The sequence below is a fragment of the Rhea pennata genome, chromosome 3 (assembly GCF_028389875.1).
Source record: "Rhea pennata isolate bPtePen1 chromosome 3, bPtePen1.pri, whole genome shotgun sequence".
NCBI classification, from domain to species: Eukaryota; Metazoa; Chordata; class Aves; order Rheiformes; family Rheidae; genus Rhea; species Rhea pennata.
This window is the reverse complement of record NC_084665.1, coordinates 43,081,862-43,099,983: the sequence shown is the minus strand read 5'-3', so window position 1 is coordinate 43,099,983 and position 18,122 is coordinate 43,081,862. Positions and strand designations below refer to the sequence as shown.

At 35.5% G+C, this 18,122-nt stretch overlaps 1 protein-coding gene across 1 annotated transcript in view; it reads left to right on the top strand.

The window, feature by feature from the left end:
- FMN2 (formin 2) overlaps positions 1 to 18,122 on the top strand; it is a 164,249-nt gene that overhangs the window by 76,873 nt on the left and 69,254 nt on the right. The window contains exon 9 of the mRNA XM_062573654.1: positions 15,076 to 15,137. Within this exon, the coding sequence (XP_062429638.1) occupies positions 15,076 to 15,137 (62 nt within the window). The remainder of the gene's footprint in view (positions 1 to 15,075; positions 15,138 to 18,122) is intronic.

Below are 18,122 nucleotides of genomic sequence, written 5' to 3'. Positions count from 1 at the left end.
ACATACTTTTAGATATACAAGAAAATGAATACCTTTATATCTGTATAGCAGTTCAAATCTAATGTAAATCCAAAGTAATCAAAATGAAAACTTAGTAAAATTTGGAAGGCAAATCCACCTTTTTTTTTTTGTATTCAATATATTTATTTTTAATCTTTTCTTATCATTCCTCATTTAAGGGATCCTATTAAAACTGTTTACTAGGTCAAGTGAAGATCGATTTTAGCTTAGTACCTGGTCTCCTGTGTGAGTATATATACAACTCCTTTTGCTATATATAACAAAATATATATATATATATATATATATATATATATATATATATATATAAAATATTTTATAGGTTTTATCTTTTTGCAGTAGTGTTCTTTACAAAATGCACAGTTTGTTTGGAATCACTTTCATATACAGAGTCTGTTAGTCCTCATCAACAATTTAACACACACAGCTGTCTGTCCTCTCGTTTCCAATGAGGTGACTAGAGCCACATTTTCAAGATTTTTGTACACCGTATGCCTATGCCATAGCAGCAAAGAACCAAGTCAGACTCTCAGACTCCAGAGCTACACCTCTCTGCTTTGAAAACTGACAATTTATTTTATAGTTAATTTCCTTTTTTTTTTTTTTTTTTTACAGTTGTTATTTTTAACCAGAGTAGATCTTTTCTCTTACTCTGTGACAGCATAATTTTTTTCTTAAATTTTAGGTATGGATTGTAAGAACCCTTTTGTGAATCCAGCATCACTCCTCTGATCACTCTTGTCCATGCCTTTGACTCCATTAGAGGAGTTCTAGTCAATTTGTTGCACATGAATATCAACTTCAAAATGATATTCTATCTCTCTCCTTCATTGCATCACATTTATCTGTATTTTTTAAAAAGCTGTTCTTCTGTATAATACATAGTCTCACTTCTGTGCCTGGAAAATTTCTAACTGGTGTGTAATTTCCAGCATCATCTCTAAAATCCTCTTGGAAGTCACATTTGTGTGTTCTAAAGCTTATTCAGTTTGAGACAGTGCCTAAAACACATCTCTGGAGAAGTATAGATCTGATATGAGAACCTCATTGGCCTTTTCTGTAGTAATGAATCCTAAGGCAAATAAATTAATTTTTCTATTTCTCTTTCTTTTGTGCTGTATTTACGGCTAGATTCTCTGTGTGCCCAACTGTTTCCTGGAAAGCTTCCTATATCTGACGTGCTTGAAAATGATTTTGTTATTGGCTTTATGTTTTTGGCAAGTTGTTTATAGTCCTTTCTCATCTGATCCAATAAATAGGCTTTACATTGAACTTACAAGAGTTTTTTTTTTTTCTTTCCTATTTTCTTTGACTGTGATTTCCACTTTTGAAGAGTATCTTTTACTTGCAGGAGTCTTCTCTGTGCTTGTTTTTAAACCATGTATGTGATTTTGAGGCATGGGGATACTGGGTATGCAGAAAGATTAGGGAAAGACCATATGCTTTTGAAATTCTTTCTTGATACAATTTTTTCTCTGTACCTCTGATATGGTGTCTGTAAGGTTCCTTGCCACCCACAAGCTTTTTATCCTTTTGACTGACTTGTAATTTTTAGGTAATTCCTCCTTGTGAAATTAAATTTTATGCTGCTGTTTTAATCTTTTCTCTTTTCAATAGAGATCGCATTTAAGACCATTATGGTCTCTTCAAGTGACCTGTGCACTATTTGGAAGTAGATCAAGGGTTGCTTCTCTTTTTGATATTTCTGTCTAGGTGCTTTTGAAAAGTAGTGCATACAATATCCTAAGTCTTAGAATCTGCATATTGTCTCAAAAAAATTTTTTTGATAGGTTAAAACCTTGAGTTATTATGATTTTAATGTTGTGTATTTTGTTTTTATTGACACTATCAGCATGTTGGTTGAATGATCTATAATAGGGTGCTAACTGTGTTTTTTCTATTTCAGCATAAACTCCCTCAATAGGGATTGTGGAACAACTGTTGCAATTCATTGTTTTTATCTTAACTGACTCCTACTTTCTTCAATACCCCTTGCCACTCTTCTGCAGTAGCCAATTTTGGCACTGTATTTTAGCATGGCACGGTAGCATGATACAGATTATCTTCTTTCTACTGCATTTGGAATGGCCATTAAATCAGTTGGTTGCTATAAATTTACCCACTGCAAATATTAAGAGTCTGGCAATAATAGAGACATATCATACATGCAGCCTTGACTTAAGCAAAGATCAAGAAATTTGTTAGTTGGGACACTTTTTTTTTCTCACTCATCTTTTTCTCCCTAGTTTTCCTTCCTCCTTGCCACAGAATTTTTACCTGTGCCTCTACCAGACAGTGCATCCTGCTGTGCACCGCTCCCAGGCTTTAGGTGAGGAGGGTCCCTCCGTGTTAAGGTGGTCTTGACTCCAAGTCCGGAGCTCCCGGCTCCGCAGTCTCCGCAGCAGAGGGCAGCCGCGGACCGCGCTGCCCCCGGGCTGGCCGAGCCCCCGCAGCCGGGGGGCTGCTCCCGGGCCGGGCTGCCGGGGCTGCGGTGGCAGCAGTCCTGCTGGGGCTGCCCCTGTGTCAGGGCCATTGCCATCTCGTGGTTTCTTGTTGCTTTCCAAATTTGTCTGAGGCGTTGCTTCTCCGAGTACTTCTCACCTGGTGAACGTACCCGAGGTGTGAGGAAGGGGAAGGATGCCAGAAGGGCTGGGAAGTGGTTTGTTTGCTGTATCCATGGCAGACAGAGTAAGAAGCCATGGACTTGATTTGCAGCAAGGGGGACTAAGGTTAGTTGAGAGAAAATCATTTTCAACTGTAAAAAGTATGAAGCATTCAGTTTGAAAGCAAGCTTTTTCTCGTGCCAGAGCCGTAGTATCAGTGTTTCTGTATCTGCCACTTTATGATGTATCTGACTTTCTCTTTTTTTTTCCTTTCTTTTCCTCTTCTTTCTCATGTTCTGTCATGATCTGTAGACATGACAAGGTCATTTCCTGTGTTCTGTGCTTCCATAGGAAACCTCTCCATGCGATATATGTTAGATTCTATTTAAGCGTAATGTGTTTTCTTTTTTTTTTAGCGAAGCTGAAAATGCTTTAGCTACCTAGAAACTTAATATGACTGAAACAATATTGAAGGCCTTTTGTAATCTCACTCTCAAAGTTCACAGTAGGCCAAATCCAGTCATGCTACTGAAATAATACACATGAGTAAGTCCAAATCACATGTGTGGGGTGTATTTAGGCGGGTTTTATTGTTTGTTTAGAATAAATATTTTTTGGTTATCTGTGTTTCTAGGCTTTTAGTTTTGTTTCAGTTCCGGTCCTCCTTTTCTTGAGCTGTTACTACCAGCTTTTCCAGAAACAGAGCGTAGAAGGTGATGGACCTTAAACCATAAATACGCATCCTTTTGCCCTCCGTTATCACGATGTTGTGATTTGAATTAGTAAAGCTGTGTAATCTGTCATTTACCTAGCCAAAAAATTTATTGCATTATTCCATAATCCTACCACATTTAAAACATGCACTGAATGTCACAAGACCATTACCTCATTTTTGTTAGCATCTGTAGCTCTTTAATGCTGTAACGTCAGAATATTTGGTGAAAGGCTTAATGTTTGTTAATATGATGAAGTCTTCAGGGTTTACCTAGACTTCAGACTGGACAGACATGTAGAATACCAGGCTACATCTAAACAGCTCTCTGCTGTGCTGTGGATAAAAATTCTGATTAGATTTCGAGAAGAAATTGAGACTATATAATTTTAGTATGATGGTAGTATCTGACAGAGAAATGAAAATTTGCTTTTGTAAAGAAATCTCTCAAATGTTTTGCATTATAATTCTTGAGCTGAAATATTTATATTTGGGCTTGTGATTGCAAGGATTGTCGATACAGCCAAATATGGGTAAATGGAATCTTGCTCTGTTTCCTGAATTGTTATAAGCTTCAATGTAGTATTTTCTAACTAGCTCTACTAATATAGTACTACTAGAATATTACTAATTGTTAGTATAATTGCTAGTATATTAGTAATTCTATCCTTTGACCATCACAGTTGCACCATCTAGTGCAGTAGTATGCTAGTACTACAACTAGTCTGTGGAACTCACTGATGTAATGTCATTGAAATAGGAATGAAAAATCATTTAGGCATGTGTGCACCTGAAAGAATTACAAATTATTAGTATTAGTTATTAAAATAATACTAATACCCTAATATCACACACATCTGGCTAGCTTGAACCATAAGCAAAGAAAACTTTCTTCTGCATCTAAATGACTTTGAATGTCTGCAAAGCTAGAAAGAACTTTCAGTAAATTATATTATAAATTGCTAAAGGATAGCAATGTTCTGTACGAATCATGTAAAATGATTTAAGTTTGTTGGTGTTAGAGAAGACAGCGGAGATCTGAAAGACTAATAAAAGTATCAAAATATCAAGCATAGCTCAACTCCAGATTTTTGGAGTTAGAAAGAACATTCATTTAGTCTGGCTACTGAATAAGGCAAGCCACATAATGCTGCCCGCTACCCGCTAATTTCTAGCTCAAACCATTAGTCTGTATAAATGAGTGTTTTAGTAATGTAAATGATCTTAAGTTGCAGAAATTCTGACCCTTCAACCTTTTGCTTTCTTTGAAGTCCCTGATAGTTTTGCCATTGACTTTGGTGAGTCTAGGATTTCATACAAATACTTAAGTGATGAAAAAGACAATGTATCCCTTAATGTTGTTCTAAAGGTTAATTTCCTTCACTTCTAACGCTTAAAAATTGACTATGTAAAAAATATTTTAAGATTAACTTACAGACATTCTTTCTGGTTTTGGTCTGCTGAATTACAGAGCCATCTACTTTCAAACATCTCATGCAGGTACTCCTAAACTGTAATCAGGTTGCCACTTAACTTTCCTCTGTGTAAGCTAAATTAAGTAAGGGATTTAGCAGTAAGGCAAGTTCTTGAGACCTCAGGTTATTCCATCTTTTTGTTGGTCTCTGTGATATTCTACTAGCTATACCTCTAGTTCAAGGATTGTTTTGATTTCTAGACTCTCCTTGGCTGACAGCAATTAGTGATTGATCATGATTTTTAAGAGTGTAATCAAGACAGTTCTTTGCGTGAGTTTGAGTCTGCTGAGGAAAGAGTAGCTCTCCCATTAACTTAAGTGAGGATTAATACCCGTTTTAAAATATCTTTTCATTATTGGTAAAGATATTTAGTTGCAGTAAGCTGAGAGTAGATTCATATGGAAACTTAGGATACTTTTCTTTTTGGTGAAGTTTCACAAGCCTTTAAATTTTCAGATCCATGAGTTAAGCAGTTTTGGACTCATTTAGTATTGACACTTTTATTGACACAAATTATTTTATAGAAGTATTTTTAATTGCCATCTGGACACACCTGAATTGTTCTCTATTAATTATCTACTAAATGTGGGTAAATTCAGAGAACAGAAGCTAAGCTCCTAAGTTAGATGCTTAAAGCAGAGAAAGTGAATACATTTCTTTGGAAAATCTTTTTTGTATCAACCCTGCTAACGTTATCAAATGAATATGTAGAATGCAGTATAACTATAAGATAGGGGCATACTCTTGCCTCTGCTATGGGAGATGAATTCTGATCACTTCACCTCAAATAAAAATAGTAGTAAAAAGGCAATTGGTTCAATGGTGGATTACAAGAGTGATGAAAGACTGGAATATATGAGGAACATGAAAAGATGTTGACTCTTTAGAAATACTCAGGATTACAAAGCAAGGCAATGTAGTTCAGACATTCCATATGAAAAAGTGTACTTTTAATGACTATAATGATAGAACAAGCAAGTGATGATTCTTTTAGGGGTTATCCCAACTTAAACCTAACTTTATTCTTGACTTTGGGTTACAGTAAAGCTATGTTTCATATTTGCCTTTGACCTACTAGGTGGTTCTGAGTAAATCTCTTCCACCTCCTGCATTTTGTTCATTTTGATTCGTTTGGAATAAACTCTCTGGATTGTGAAAGCAGCAGCTCATCTCTTTGTTTATGGACTAGACTTCTCAGAGTAAGCCTTTGCTTTGTTTACTTTGAGCTACTCTAACACAAATAGGTAAGATGAAATTAACCCAAAAGTCAGTGAATTGAAATTCTAAAAGAACATAATCATTAAAAATCTGATTTAGTTTGAGGCCTGAAGACTTGCTTGTCATCCAAAACTTGCTAACTTCTTCCAGGTATACTCAATAAGAGATACTACCTTGATCTTCAAAGTTTGACTTGCGTGCACCCTTTGAACATCATAGTTATACCATCTAGTGAACTAATATGCTAGTATAACAGTTAGTCTGTGGAACTCACTGATGTAATGTAATTGAAATAGAAATGGTGGAGCATTAAAGCATATGTGCATCTAAAAGAGAAGTGAAATACTAACACATGAGAATTATTTTACTTTGTTCACACATACAAAGCTGTAAGTCATACCTGCCTGAAGACATATTAATGCACAAGGTCATACCTACTGTGTGTGTGCCTTGCAGCTGATCTGTGTCTGTGCAGTTAGATTTTATAATGCACACAGTGTAAATATATTCTGTCATACAAATGTCCCAGAAATATATTCCTCGGGTATCATGTTCTAGTAGTCTTCCCACCAAGACTGGTATAGTTTATATGTATTACAAGTTTCCTTTTAAATATGCTCTGAACAGAAAGCTTGTGGCATGACCTACCTTAACCAGAAAGTGCAAAAACCTGTTACAAGGTGGGTCTGAAATAAATAGCAATTAGCATTATTTCTTTATAGCAGTAATTTTATTTACTATAACAGGGTTTCTTACATATAAAATATGTCTATATGCCAATGATTAGTTTTATAGAAAAAGATTCTTCTTGAAACAGTTATAAAAATACTTTTAAGAGACAGGAAATTTTTCTAGAAAATAATAAAACCAGATTATAAGCACAAAACAGTAATTTCAAAAAAATACCCTATTAAGTTTGTCTTATCGTTTGCATTTCTATACTGTATACACCTTAAATAGTGTTTTGGGAGTTATCATGACAATCCTTTCCAGTTTGTTCAGAATCTTGAATCCTGATAGTCAGTCTTGTGCTTCAAATCCACTCCCCAAAGACCGAATTCTGGCAAGTTCATGGAGACTGCTCCTCTATGCACTATAATTTAAAATAATTTAAAATCTGGTAAATTGCCAGTCTTTTCTCAACCTTCCTATATCCCACACCCATGCTTTTTTCACCTGCCAAATTCAAACAAATCTTATCTAAACAATTAAGATAAGCCTTGAAGTACTCTCTATAGTCAAATCTGCAAACCTCTCAAAAACAGAACTGAAATACAATCTCTCTAAATTAAACAGTCTACAATGGCAATCATGTTTGTATTTAAACATTTTATTCTGAAAGGATTACAGCATTGGTCTCCATTTTTTTTCCTGCCTAGACAAGAAGGCGACATACTGAGTCAAACAAAATATATTTGTTCTTTAAGAACTGAACTTGCACACATTTTATAAACAAAATGTATAGGTGTACAAAGTTAGACTTCACATAATCAGTGAAGTTAGACTCCACATAATCAGACTGCTGTTCTTAACATTATATAAGCAGTTGTTTAAAATGTATGTAATGTAACTGTTTAAATATATATAGTTATATATAATCCAGTTATATATTATGTTATATTTATATATATTTTTTAAAAAAGCTCTATTGATATAATGTTATGACTGTATCTTTGTAATAACATTTGTGAATAGAAATGCTATAGACGTTCTTTTAAAATAATCTGAAGCAACAGCTAAGCTTAGTCCATGACTTCTGCTTGGAAATTTTCTATGCTGTTCTGGTTTCTTACACAGGCTTTAGATCAAGATGAATTACTGCCATAGTAAAACTGCATGCATGCAGTTCTAAGTGCTGTTTCTTGCCTCTGATTTCCATACCTTATGTACTTGTGTTGAAGATACAATCTCTGTTGTGCTATATGCACTTGAAGTTTTCGTGCTGAGAAGGTTAGAGTATTTGCTAATAGATAAACATATTACAAAGGTAACTAGGGCAAGCAGGTAGATAATAATGTGAAAATGTTTTATTTAGGCTAATTTTGCCCAGTGCAGCTCACCATCACTTACCTTCCTCTTATTAACAAATTTTTCTGCAAATTGTACAGGTACATGTGCCTCTGCTAAAGATTTTTTTTTTAACTTCTTTTCTCAGAATCCTTAAAAATATCATAGAATCATAGAATCAGTAAGGTTGGAAGGGACCTCTGGAGACCATCTAGTCCAACCCCCCTGCTCAGCAGGGTCACCTAGAGCATATTAGACAGGGTTGCATCCAGGTGGGCCTTGAAGATCTCCAGAGAAGGAGACGCCACAGCCTCTCTGGGCAACCTGGTCCAGTGCTCTGTCACTCTCACAGGGAAGAAATTCCCCCTCATGGTCAGGCGGAACTTCCTGTGCTTCAATTTCTGCCCATTGCCTCTTGTCCTGTCACATGGGACAACTGAAAAGAGTTTGTCCCCCTCCCCTTGACACCCTTCCTTCAGGTACTTGTACACATTGATAAGATCCCCCCCTCAGTCTTCTCTTCCCCAGGCTGAAGAGGCCCAGCTCTCGCAGCCTTTCCTCATAGAGCAGGTGCTCCAACCATAAAAAAAAAAAAAAAAAAAAACAAACAAACAAACAAAAAAAAAAAAACAAAAACAAAACAAAAAACCACAATCCTTGTGTTTTACTACATCTCCCATTAGCTCGATGTTGTTTAGTTTTGCTGATATGTTTTCTTGTATAAATATAACATTTCTTTCACAGAAACTCATTTGCAATTTAATCTTCAGTGCTAGGAGATTCGTATTTCCATTATTTGTGCTGAAGAACAATGACAGGAGAATAACAGTAGCTGTCCACTTGTTGGAAACATCACAGAGAAAAACATGATCTTTTGCAGTAGGCCCATAACTAGATGTATAACATGGACAACTTTGCACGAAACAGCAATTTTTGAAGTTGTGTCCTTCTTATGTAACCAATGTAAATCTTGGCATATAGCAGATGTTAAATCTTAATGTTTATTTGGATTTAACTCTGGGTTTTTCAAGTAGCTTAGTGCTACATCACACCACACTTCTGATAGCAACAAAGGAAGGCACTGCACTGTGACTTTCTTCTAAGGCTTTCTTGTGTCTTTTGTTAGGAATATTGAGGAAGATGCTTCTGCTCTACTTCTGAATTAAACAATTGATCTGTCAGTCACTCCAAGCAACCTGATAAGATTGTCCATGTTTTGTCTGTGCATTGTTTACACTTAAAATTTGTCCTGCTCTTGTATTCCAAAGATGTCTGACAAAGAGCACTTCCATTCCTTTTTCAGTTGAACAAAGAAACAAGCTTACTCGATCTTTTTCTCTAACTTGTAGCTCAGAAACATTTTATATATTGAACAGGCTATATATTGATTTGTGTACCTTTTCTTATTGTCTCTAAATTTTCTATTGCTTAAGGTTTTGCCAGTACATTAGTTTTCTAATTATGTTGATTTTCACCATGGTTTGACCGTAGGTTGGCTACCTATGCTTTAGTCTCTGAAGCTATTTTTTAATTAACTCAGAAATTCCACTAGAATACAACAGGTCTGTTTGTTGTAAGGTTGGTTGGTTGCCTTTTCTTTCACTTTTCAACCTGGATAATAATCCTGAGGGAGAGGTTGTTTAATTTATGGCTGGTATTAATATATGGACTGAATTATCTAAGGGTGGAGATGAGGAAAGGTACAACAGAAGTTGTAAGCAGTCAGTGTGCTGTAGTCTTACACACTTTGAGTCACATGCAGTCAGAACTGTGGAAACCTCCATATCTGGGCCACACATACAACTGGCTGATTAAACATGATTCTCTACTGTACAAATGAGAAGCCTTTCATTTGGTGCGGAAGAATCAGTCTGCCTCTGTGATCTTTAAAGTGACTGTTGCTGCCATTTGACAGCAAAGATTTGAAGCTTTGGAAAAAGTGTTCCTGGTGGCTCTTCTGGAGAAAGGCAGCAGATGTGAAAGCTAAGAGGCAAAGATATGCAGGAGGAAGAAAGCAATGGCCTCTTTGATACTGGTTAGTTTCTGGAGTGTCAGGAAGTAGGAAGGCAGCTGTGGTGGAAATTAGCATGAAGATCTTGGAGGGTGGAGTTGCCCATCACTTCTCCTGCTCCGCTTAGAAAAGCATGGATCTGAGTACAGCAGGGATGATTCAGAAATCTTTTGACAAAATCAAGATGTTTTTGCTTCAGCTACTGTTTGTCCCTGAGGAGTTAAACTGTAATCTCTTATCAGTCAAGTGGGATTTGGAAATATTCTCAGTAAGTTTGGAGAGACAGTAGTGCTTCTAGGAGGCCCTCAAGAAGAGGACACTCACTTATGGATGGAGTCCTAAGACACACAAGCTTAGGAAGTCTACTTAGAAAGGCCAGAGATATGGTAATATCTCTGAGATGTGGTAACTATCTTTAAATAGTAATTTAAAGCCTGCCCTGGGAAAAAAAGGAAGACACAGGAGGACTAAGATTTGTACTGAAAAATGTAAGTTTTCTGGAAACCTTGCATACGGGAGCTTCTGCTGATGAGAGTTCTATGACATAGAAATTTAATCTAAAGGTTTGGGATGATAATTCTTACTGTTCTTCTTGAAGTTCTACTTGATAGGAAATTTAAAATCCTGACCTCTTCATTTTAAAAGGAATTTCTGACATGTTGGACTTGCAAACAGAACAGAAAATAAAAAAAAAAAAAAAAAAAAAAAAAGAAAAAAGAAAAAAGAAAAAAATCCAAGTGTTGACTAACCATAGTAAATAGTCTCTTTTCTGACAGCTTGTTAGTGGTAGTTCTGATGGAATTAAATTTGTAGCTTGAGACAAATGTTGACTTACTATGTGTATACTGCTTATCACTTTCATTTCAGTGATATCTGGTAGCTGATGTACTCCTAGAAGAATGAACAGTCAACTGTAATTATCTGTCTGTATAGCCTGTAATTAAAAAAAAAAAGGCTATTTCCTTTTATAGTCACTGTACATCCTCCAAGTACCTGCTGATGGTTTTCTCTTCTTCAGCTGGCAAAGAATTTCATCTCATTAGTGACTTGGTTACATACTGCTTTCTGCTGAAGACAGGTGTTTAATGTTTTGTTTGTTTGTTTGTTTGTTTTAACTGTACTTGGATTCTAAATTAGATTCTGTGGATTTGGGAGAAGGTACCTACATTCTCAGAGTCCAAACATCTCTTTAAATGTAGTGATGTCCTTCACACTAAGCTCACTTCACTGAAGTATCATCTAAGATGCCTATCCAGACTTGCAAATTAACTGATATTAGTAGGAATAGTAAGTCTTTTTCATTCTGTATATATTTAAATGCTTTGTTGTTCTTCTACTTTTAGGCTAGTATCTCATTGGTTTTGTAATTTTTGAATTGAAAATTTTATTTTCCAATTCAGTGTATATTGTAGAAATATAGAATTGAATTGGAAAATCTTCCCTGTTGTTAAAATTTTTACATTATTCTGCGATTGTATAAAAAGATAGTTTCTTCCCCAAAGATGCTAGTTTATTTTCCATGTAGTTTGTGACAAAAACAATAAAAATATCGGGAAAAGCTTAAATAAGACAAGAAGTTCTTGTAACTGTGCAGGAAGGGTTTATTTTAGCAACAAGACTGCTGAAATGTGCTCTTCTCCTTCCTCTGATCTTTATGGTGTCAGACAACCCTTTCCAGTTGCTCTTCAAATCCTTTTTTTAGTGGATGGATATCCTATAAACATATGTTGGCCAGTGATTGGGAAAAATCAGATCATTGGTTTATGTTTTCTTTTATTTAAAAACTGCATATTTGTATGTGGATTTGGATATTTTGGTTCATATCTAAGGTATACGTATGTACATATATGTGTGTATATACACATGTAGAAACTGGTGGTGGCTTGCTGGTTTTGTTGGCAGCAGTGGCAGTAGGCCTGCAAGATAACAGAAAATAGCAGACCTGTGAGATCTTGAAGGTAAAAACTAAATGCTTGAGTGTGATTAAAAGATGTTCCTTCCATTAGGGTAAAAGACAATAGACATTCTTGACTGCTGTGTTGTGAATGTATCAGAAAGCCTGGGTGACGTACTGGCTATTAAAAAATCCCTTTATAGTAGTTAAGACCGGGAAGTGGCAGTCAACTGAGAAACAAACAAACAAAAATCACTTTTAAAATAGTGATGTGGGTGAAAAAATACGGTGACTGCTGGACTATAATAAACTTCTCTCCAGATGTTTGCATCCAAGTACACTGGCACTTCAGCATAGCTTGGAATATTTTCATGAGGGGATATTAATATTTATCTATATTTTTCATCATTATTTTGCTAGTACATATGGAATTCCTTGGTTAGACATTTAGGTCTGTTTTGTGTAGTCACACTGATGGGTGCATGTGTGTATGTTTAGCTAATTAGCTTGGCTGCATAAGAAAACATTATTGTTTTTTATCAGTTCAAATTGTCTAGATAATGGAATATACATATGTAACAATGGTGATTTATTTCACCAACCATCATGTTCTGTGTCGCAATATAGCAGTATTGCCAAGAGAGAGAAGTTACCATGACATACGATTTTTCTTTCAACTCCTTATTTCCCAGGAAAATTCCCCTACAGTGAATGCTGAAAAATCCTAGCGGGGTGTTATTTATGGACATACACATCTCTGTATAGAAGTATATTTTTTCTTTTTTTCTTTCCTTTTTTTTCTTTGAATCTCAAAACATATATACTAGGATCTAATTTCTTTAAGTCCTTGTCTCAGACTGATTTGTTTTAAGCAGCTCCCTGAAGTATGCACACTCTTCTGCATACCTGTTTTGTTGAAAGTACACAGACCTGGCACCATTGTGTTTGCCAGGCATTCTCTTATCTCGTGCAAGCATTCAAACAAAAGTGTTCTATTGCTCCCTAAGTAATCCATGGGTGATCTTAACATTGAGCAAAAGTCAGAACAGGAACTTATGCCATATTTCTTAGTGCAAGGGTAGACAGTCTCTGGAAGGGGGCAGGGGGAGAGCTGGAGGCACAGAGAAGACAGCCAGTAAGTCAAAATAAAGAGCTGAAGGGTTGTGATTGTGGTGATTGTGTTCATAGATAAAATCATTGCATCAGATTAAAATGCTGAAATGTAGGGATAATACAAATTGAGTTTCGTAATATAGCCTGTTTTTAACAATATTATGTTTTATATATGCATTCACACATATGTTTTTGTAAAGTAGAGAACTCGCATCAGTCTAAACCCAATTTTTCTTTGTATGTTGATTTTAATTTCCAGTTCCACAAGGTAAATTTAGCATATTTTAAGCATGCAGATAGTCCTACTGAGCAAGGGATTATTAAATACAACATATACTAGCATACTTTACTGAGAAGTTATTTCTAAGTTTTGTTGTAACAATTATTACACTCATAGAACAATAAAAAAAGAGTTTAAAAATATACCAAATAATTAGTAGCAGGCTTTTTGCACAGACTTCCCTTTCCCCCAGAATAAAACCAAACACGTTGCTTCTTAAACTGTTAACTTCTACATTGCCATTATATTTCAGATTCCTTTGCTCTGGGGTAAGGGAAAAATGGAAAAATATTTTTATTATTATTATTTCACAAAATTCTGTAACTTCCTGATTATTTTTGATTTCAGTCCTAAAATTTAGGAGTTTTGCCCCACTTATAGCGTATTCTGCTTAGTTTAATCAAGATCAACACTTCTTTGTTTATAATGTTCTTATACAGTAACTACAACTATGCCTCAGGCCTGGAAAGAGGAAATGTGATGAGTCCCAGACTCAGAGTGGTATCTCTGAATGCTTTAAAGCAATCAGCAACAAATGAGCTTGAATTATATTGTCTGTAATCATTAGGTGTATACACAGAATTTGTCTGTGACAGTTAAAGACATGAATTTATAGGAGATAAAGTAACCCAGCATTGGGTTTCTATCAGTGATCAACATTGTAATTTCTAGATTAATCTTGTTTAGGATTTATTCTAGTTAGCATATGTATACACACACACACACGTACGTATGCACACAGTCCCATCACAAATAAAGGATGCAATTTATTGAAGAGTAAAATGGGGAAAACTAGTAAAGTGTGCTGAAAATATTTATACACTACCACATATTTCCTAATGCATTCTAAATTTCTTCCAAGATTCAAAACCTGGATTAGGAAAACTAGATTTATCCAACTGTTAAAGGAAATTGTCAATGTACTTGCAAAAAATAAAAAATAAATAAAAAGAGTTAAAAACTAGACTACTATTTTTTTTAAATAATTCGTTTCTTATTGAACGAGAATAATTCTTCATCATTTGTATAAACAATTACTGTGTTTCATGAAATGTTCCTAATGTTAGTGGGGAAGAAGGATTATGTTCCTAGCAATTGTGCCCTCCCCCCAGTTATTTATCTATTTTTTTCCCCCTCAAGGTTAGTTTGGTGGAAATTGCTCTCTGTGCTGTAGAACCAGCTTTTGACACTGAAAAAATACAGTGTGTGTGGCGCCAGAATTGGTTGGGAACAGGAAAGACATATTTTGTATCTATATTAAACCTGTCGGCTTAGTGCATAGAAGACTTGACCCTTGTCAGGTGTCTTGGAGTTAACTGGCTGACTTATGGATTAATCAGTTTAAGACTGAAGCCAACCAGTGACAGGAATGAGCTTTGTGTGTGTGCGTGTGTGTGGCTGTGGTGCAGATTTACAAATTTTTATAATGCCTTCAGTCGGACCGTGAAAGTCTGATGTAAAGCTTATCTCTGATCTCTGGCTTTGGCCATGCTCGTGGGATCGTGTGTGTGTGTTTGGGGGGAGGGAGGTGAATTCTTTAACACTTGACACCTGGCTCTACCAGGTTTCTAGCCATAGTTTTAGGAACGGCACTGTTCAAGGCATTAGTAAAGTTAAAACCCTTAAGCTGTATGACCAGTAGGTCATAAAAACTGTTACTGAGTATTGTGCTCAGGCTTTCTTTCACAACTGGATTATCATCTTGACAACTAATTCTTTTTTACTTTTGTCTTTTTCATAGCGGTTGTGAACTTGGACAACTCCGTGGTTGACCTAGAGACCCTTCAAGCCCTCTATGAGAATGTGAGTAGTCAGAGGAAGTCTGCATAATGTAGGAGTACTGTAGCTTCATGTGAAGGTATTTTGGTTTGCATCAGTAACAGTAACAAAGCTGAGGAATGTGTCCTATCCTGAAGTTATTTTATTTTGCCCAAAGCAATGAAAATAACGGTAAGGAACTGAATTGTATTAGTTGCCATTGTGTACTTCATATAGCATGTTTTATTTTAAAAGATGCAATCTATGTGAAAAGCACTAACGTTTAAATATAAGCCACCTAATCAACTTCTAAATGATTTAACAGAGATTAGTTTTGCTCTCAATCTCTCCTCTTTTTTGCCTGTTATTTCTGGGTGGGGCAGTCTTTGGTCAGTATGCATCTTGCACTCCAGGCCTTTGGCTTCCCTTGGTAGCCTCACTAATGTAACAGTGTTGTTCAATTAAAAAAAAAATTGTTTTTATAAAAGTAATCATTCCATTTGTGGAACTGAACCTTTTAATTGCTACTATTTCAGGGCCTCATCCAAAATAATTTTAACATTTTGAAAGGAAAAGGCTTACTCTAGGTTAATGTAGTAAAAGATAGTATAGTAAGCTAGGGGTTTCATAAACCTCAGGTTCATTAGAGAACATCTGACTATTAGTTATGCATAATGAAGAATTCTAAGATATACACTAAGGCATATACTAAGGCATTTTCTAAAACTTCACAAAGTCACTTAAACTCAAAAAAGTGTATGTCAGAAGCATGTTTCTGCCTCCATCTGAGGCCAGTGAGTATCACTCCCCCTCAGAGCACATTGCCTGAATACATGAAGGTAGGTACTTCCAAGAAAAGCCAAAAGCCTTTCTGTTTAGCCTTCAAAGAGTTTGAAAATCTGAAACATAAAGCTTTGAGGAACAGAATGGCGTTGAATGGCCAGTGTATGTTGTCTTACTGTTTTTTCTTAATTTCCCTCACATTATCATTTTGATAATATATTCCTCAGTTTAGCACCTTTGATATTGGTCTTTGTTTTTTGAACAGTATCTTTTTATGGCCATCTCTGGAATAGTTTATTGGTTTATGAAATTTTTCATTAATAGTCTGCCCTGGGGCACGAAGAGATTGTAAGACTGAGTCTTCTTTACAGAAAATACCAAAAAGCTTGTGATTTTCTAATAAGACCTAGGAAGCACTACTATTCATTCTGTCCTCATCAAAACTCCCTCAACACTGCTCAGGAAGATAATGGCCTACCAGCAAACTGATCCTAACTACCTCAAAGAATTCTTTGTGCTTTAAATATGTCTCATCCTTATGCCATTGAACTTCAGTATGAGCCTGTGTGGCTTTTATTTTGCATTATTTTTAATGTCCTCCTTACATAGCACAACTATATTCCATTCCACACATGTGAAATACAAAAAAAAATTGAGTCATTTTATATATTACATATGCATATGTGTGAGAGATTATTTACTGAGAAGTTCAGAGTACTGTCCTTATGATCATTTTTGGCAGACATTACTCTTTCACATTGCATAGATTTTTATTATTATTAAAAAAAAAAAATCTTCTTGTGTGGCTGAATGATATTTGTGCTAGGAAACTTTTCAAGTATTTTCTCCATCTTGTCTCTGATACAATTCTGAATTCTAGTATAATAGTTTACCTTACAGTTCACTGAAATAACAGAATGCTATTGCTCCTTGTGTTCTTACTTTAACTGATTACAGAAAGTGTCTAGGAATTAGTGTCCTGATTGATAAAATATTGTATGTTAATCTCAGGCAAGGCTAGAAATGTTTGAGTGACTGTAATATATTGCTTAATTTGGAATAGAAGACACATCAACACATCAGCACAACTTTGCTGCTACACTTGTTTGGGTACAAGAAAGCAAAAAAAAAAAAAAAAAAAAAAAAATCTACAAAAAACCAAACAAACCAAAAACCTCTTCATTTTAGGAGAGCATCTTCAGGGTACCTGTTTCCTCCTTTTGGTAAAAGTGTGATTTGAAAGAAACTTTTTTTCCTTTTTGTCCCTTACTTTGCTTTCAGTCTTGCTCTTGTTGCCTTTTCTTTTGGGTGGGATGATGTTTGGTCAGTATGCATCAGACCTTGCACTCCAGGCTTTTGGCATCCCTTGATAGCTTCACAATGCTGTCCAATAAAAAAAATATTAGTAGCAGGTGGTACCAGAGGAACTGGCATGTTTGACTCCTCCCTCATTTCTCAACTTCATTCTATATTGCTTAATGTATATAACTTTGCTGCCTCACTCTCCTACTTTCTAGCCATTAACTCTGTTTTTGGTTCTTAGCATTTATTTATTGGGTCATGATTTTTTGCTAGATACTTAAATATTACTGCACTAGTCATCAGCCTTTCTATTGATCTCTATGGAACATATGGGAGCATTTGTTTTACAGTTTTCTGTCAGAATGTAATCATTTTTCCTGATTGCTTATGTCTGGCATGGTTCTTTCCCTTCTTAAATGTGAATGAAATTTGGGCAGTCTCCAAACCTAAACACACCCTAATTTCAAAAGCCACAATCCTGAGAGCTCAATTCCTGTTTACCAAGAAATTAAAGTCTTGTTAAACCACGTAGTTACTGCATACATCTTAGTGACTTTTCATAAATGAAGAAACCCACACCCCACCAAAGACCCAAGCCCTCAGTAGTTTATTTAGTATTATTAACTGATGTTACAGTTAGTGAGAGAGACCTGGATACTGCAGCATTGTCTGCTACAGTCACATAGTTCTTGCACGTGATTCATAAGGTTGTTTAAATATATGTTGACAATGTGCTATATATTGATCTAGATAGTGATACTAGGTGATTCTTAATAGATAAAATTGAGCAGTTCTTTTACTGTATTTTCACAGAAAGTATTTACAAGAATGGCTCTGTGACCTCAATTTTTCTTTACTTTTTTATTACAACAACACATAATTAATTCACTTTTATATAGGAGGCCTGTCTGCTATATGGGCACAGAACTCTAGTCTGGATAAATC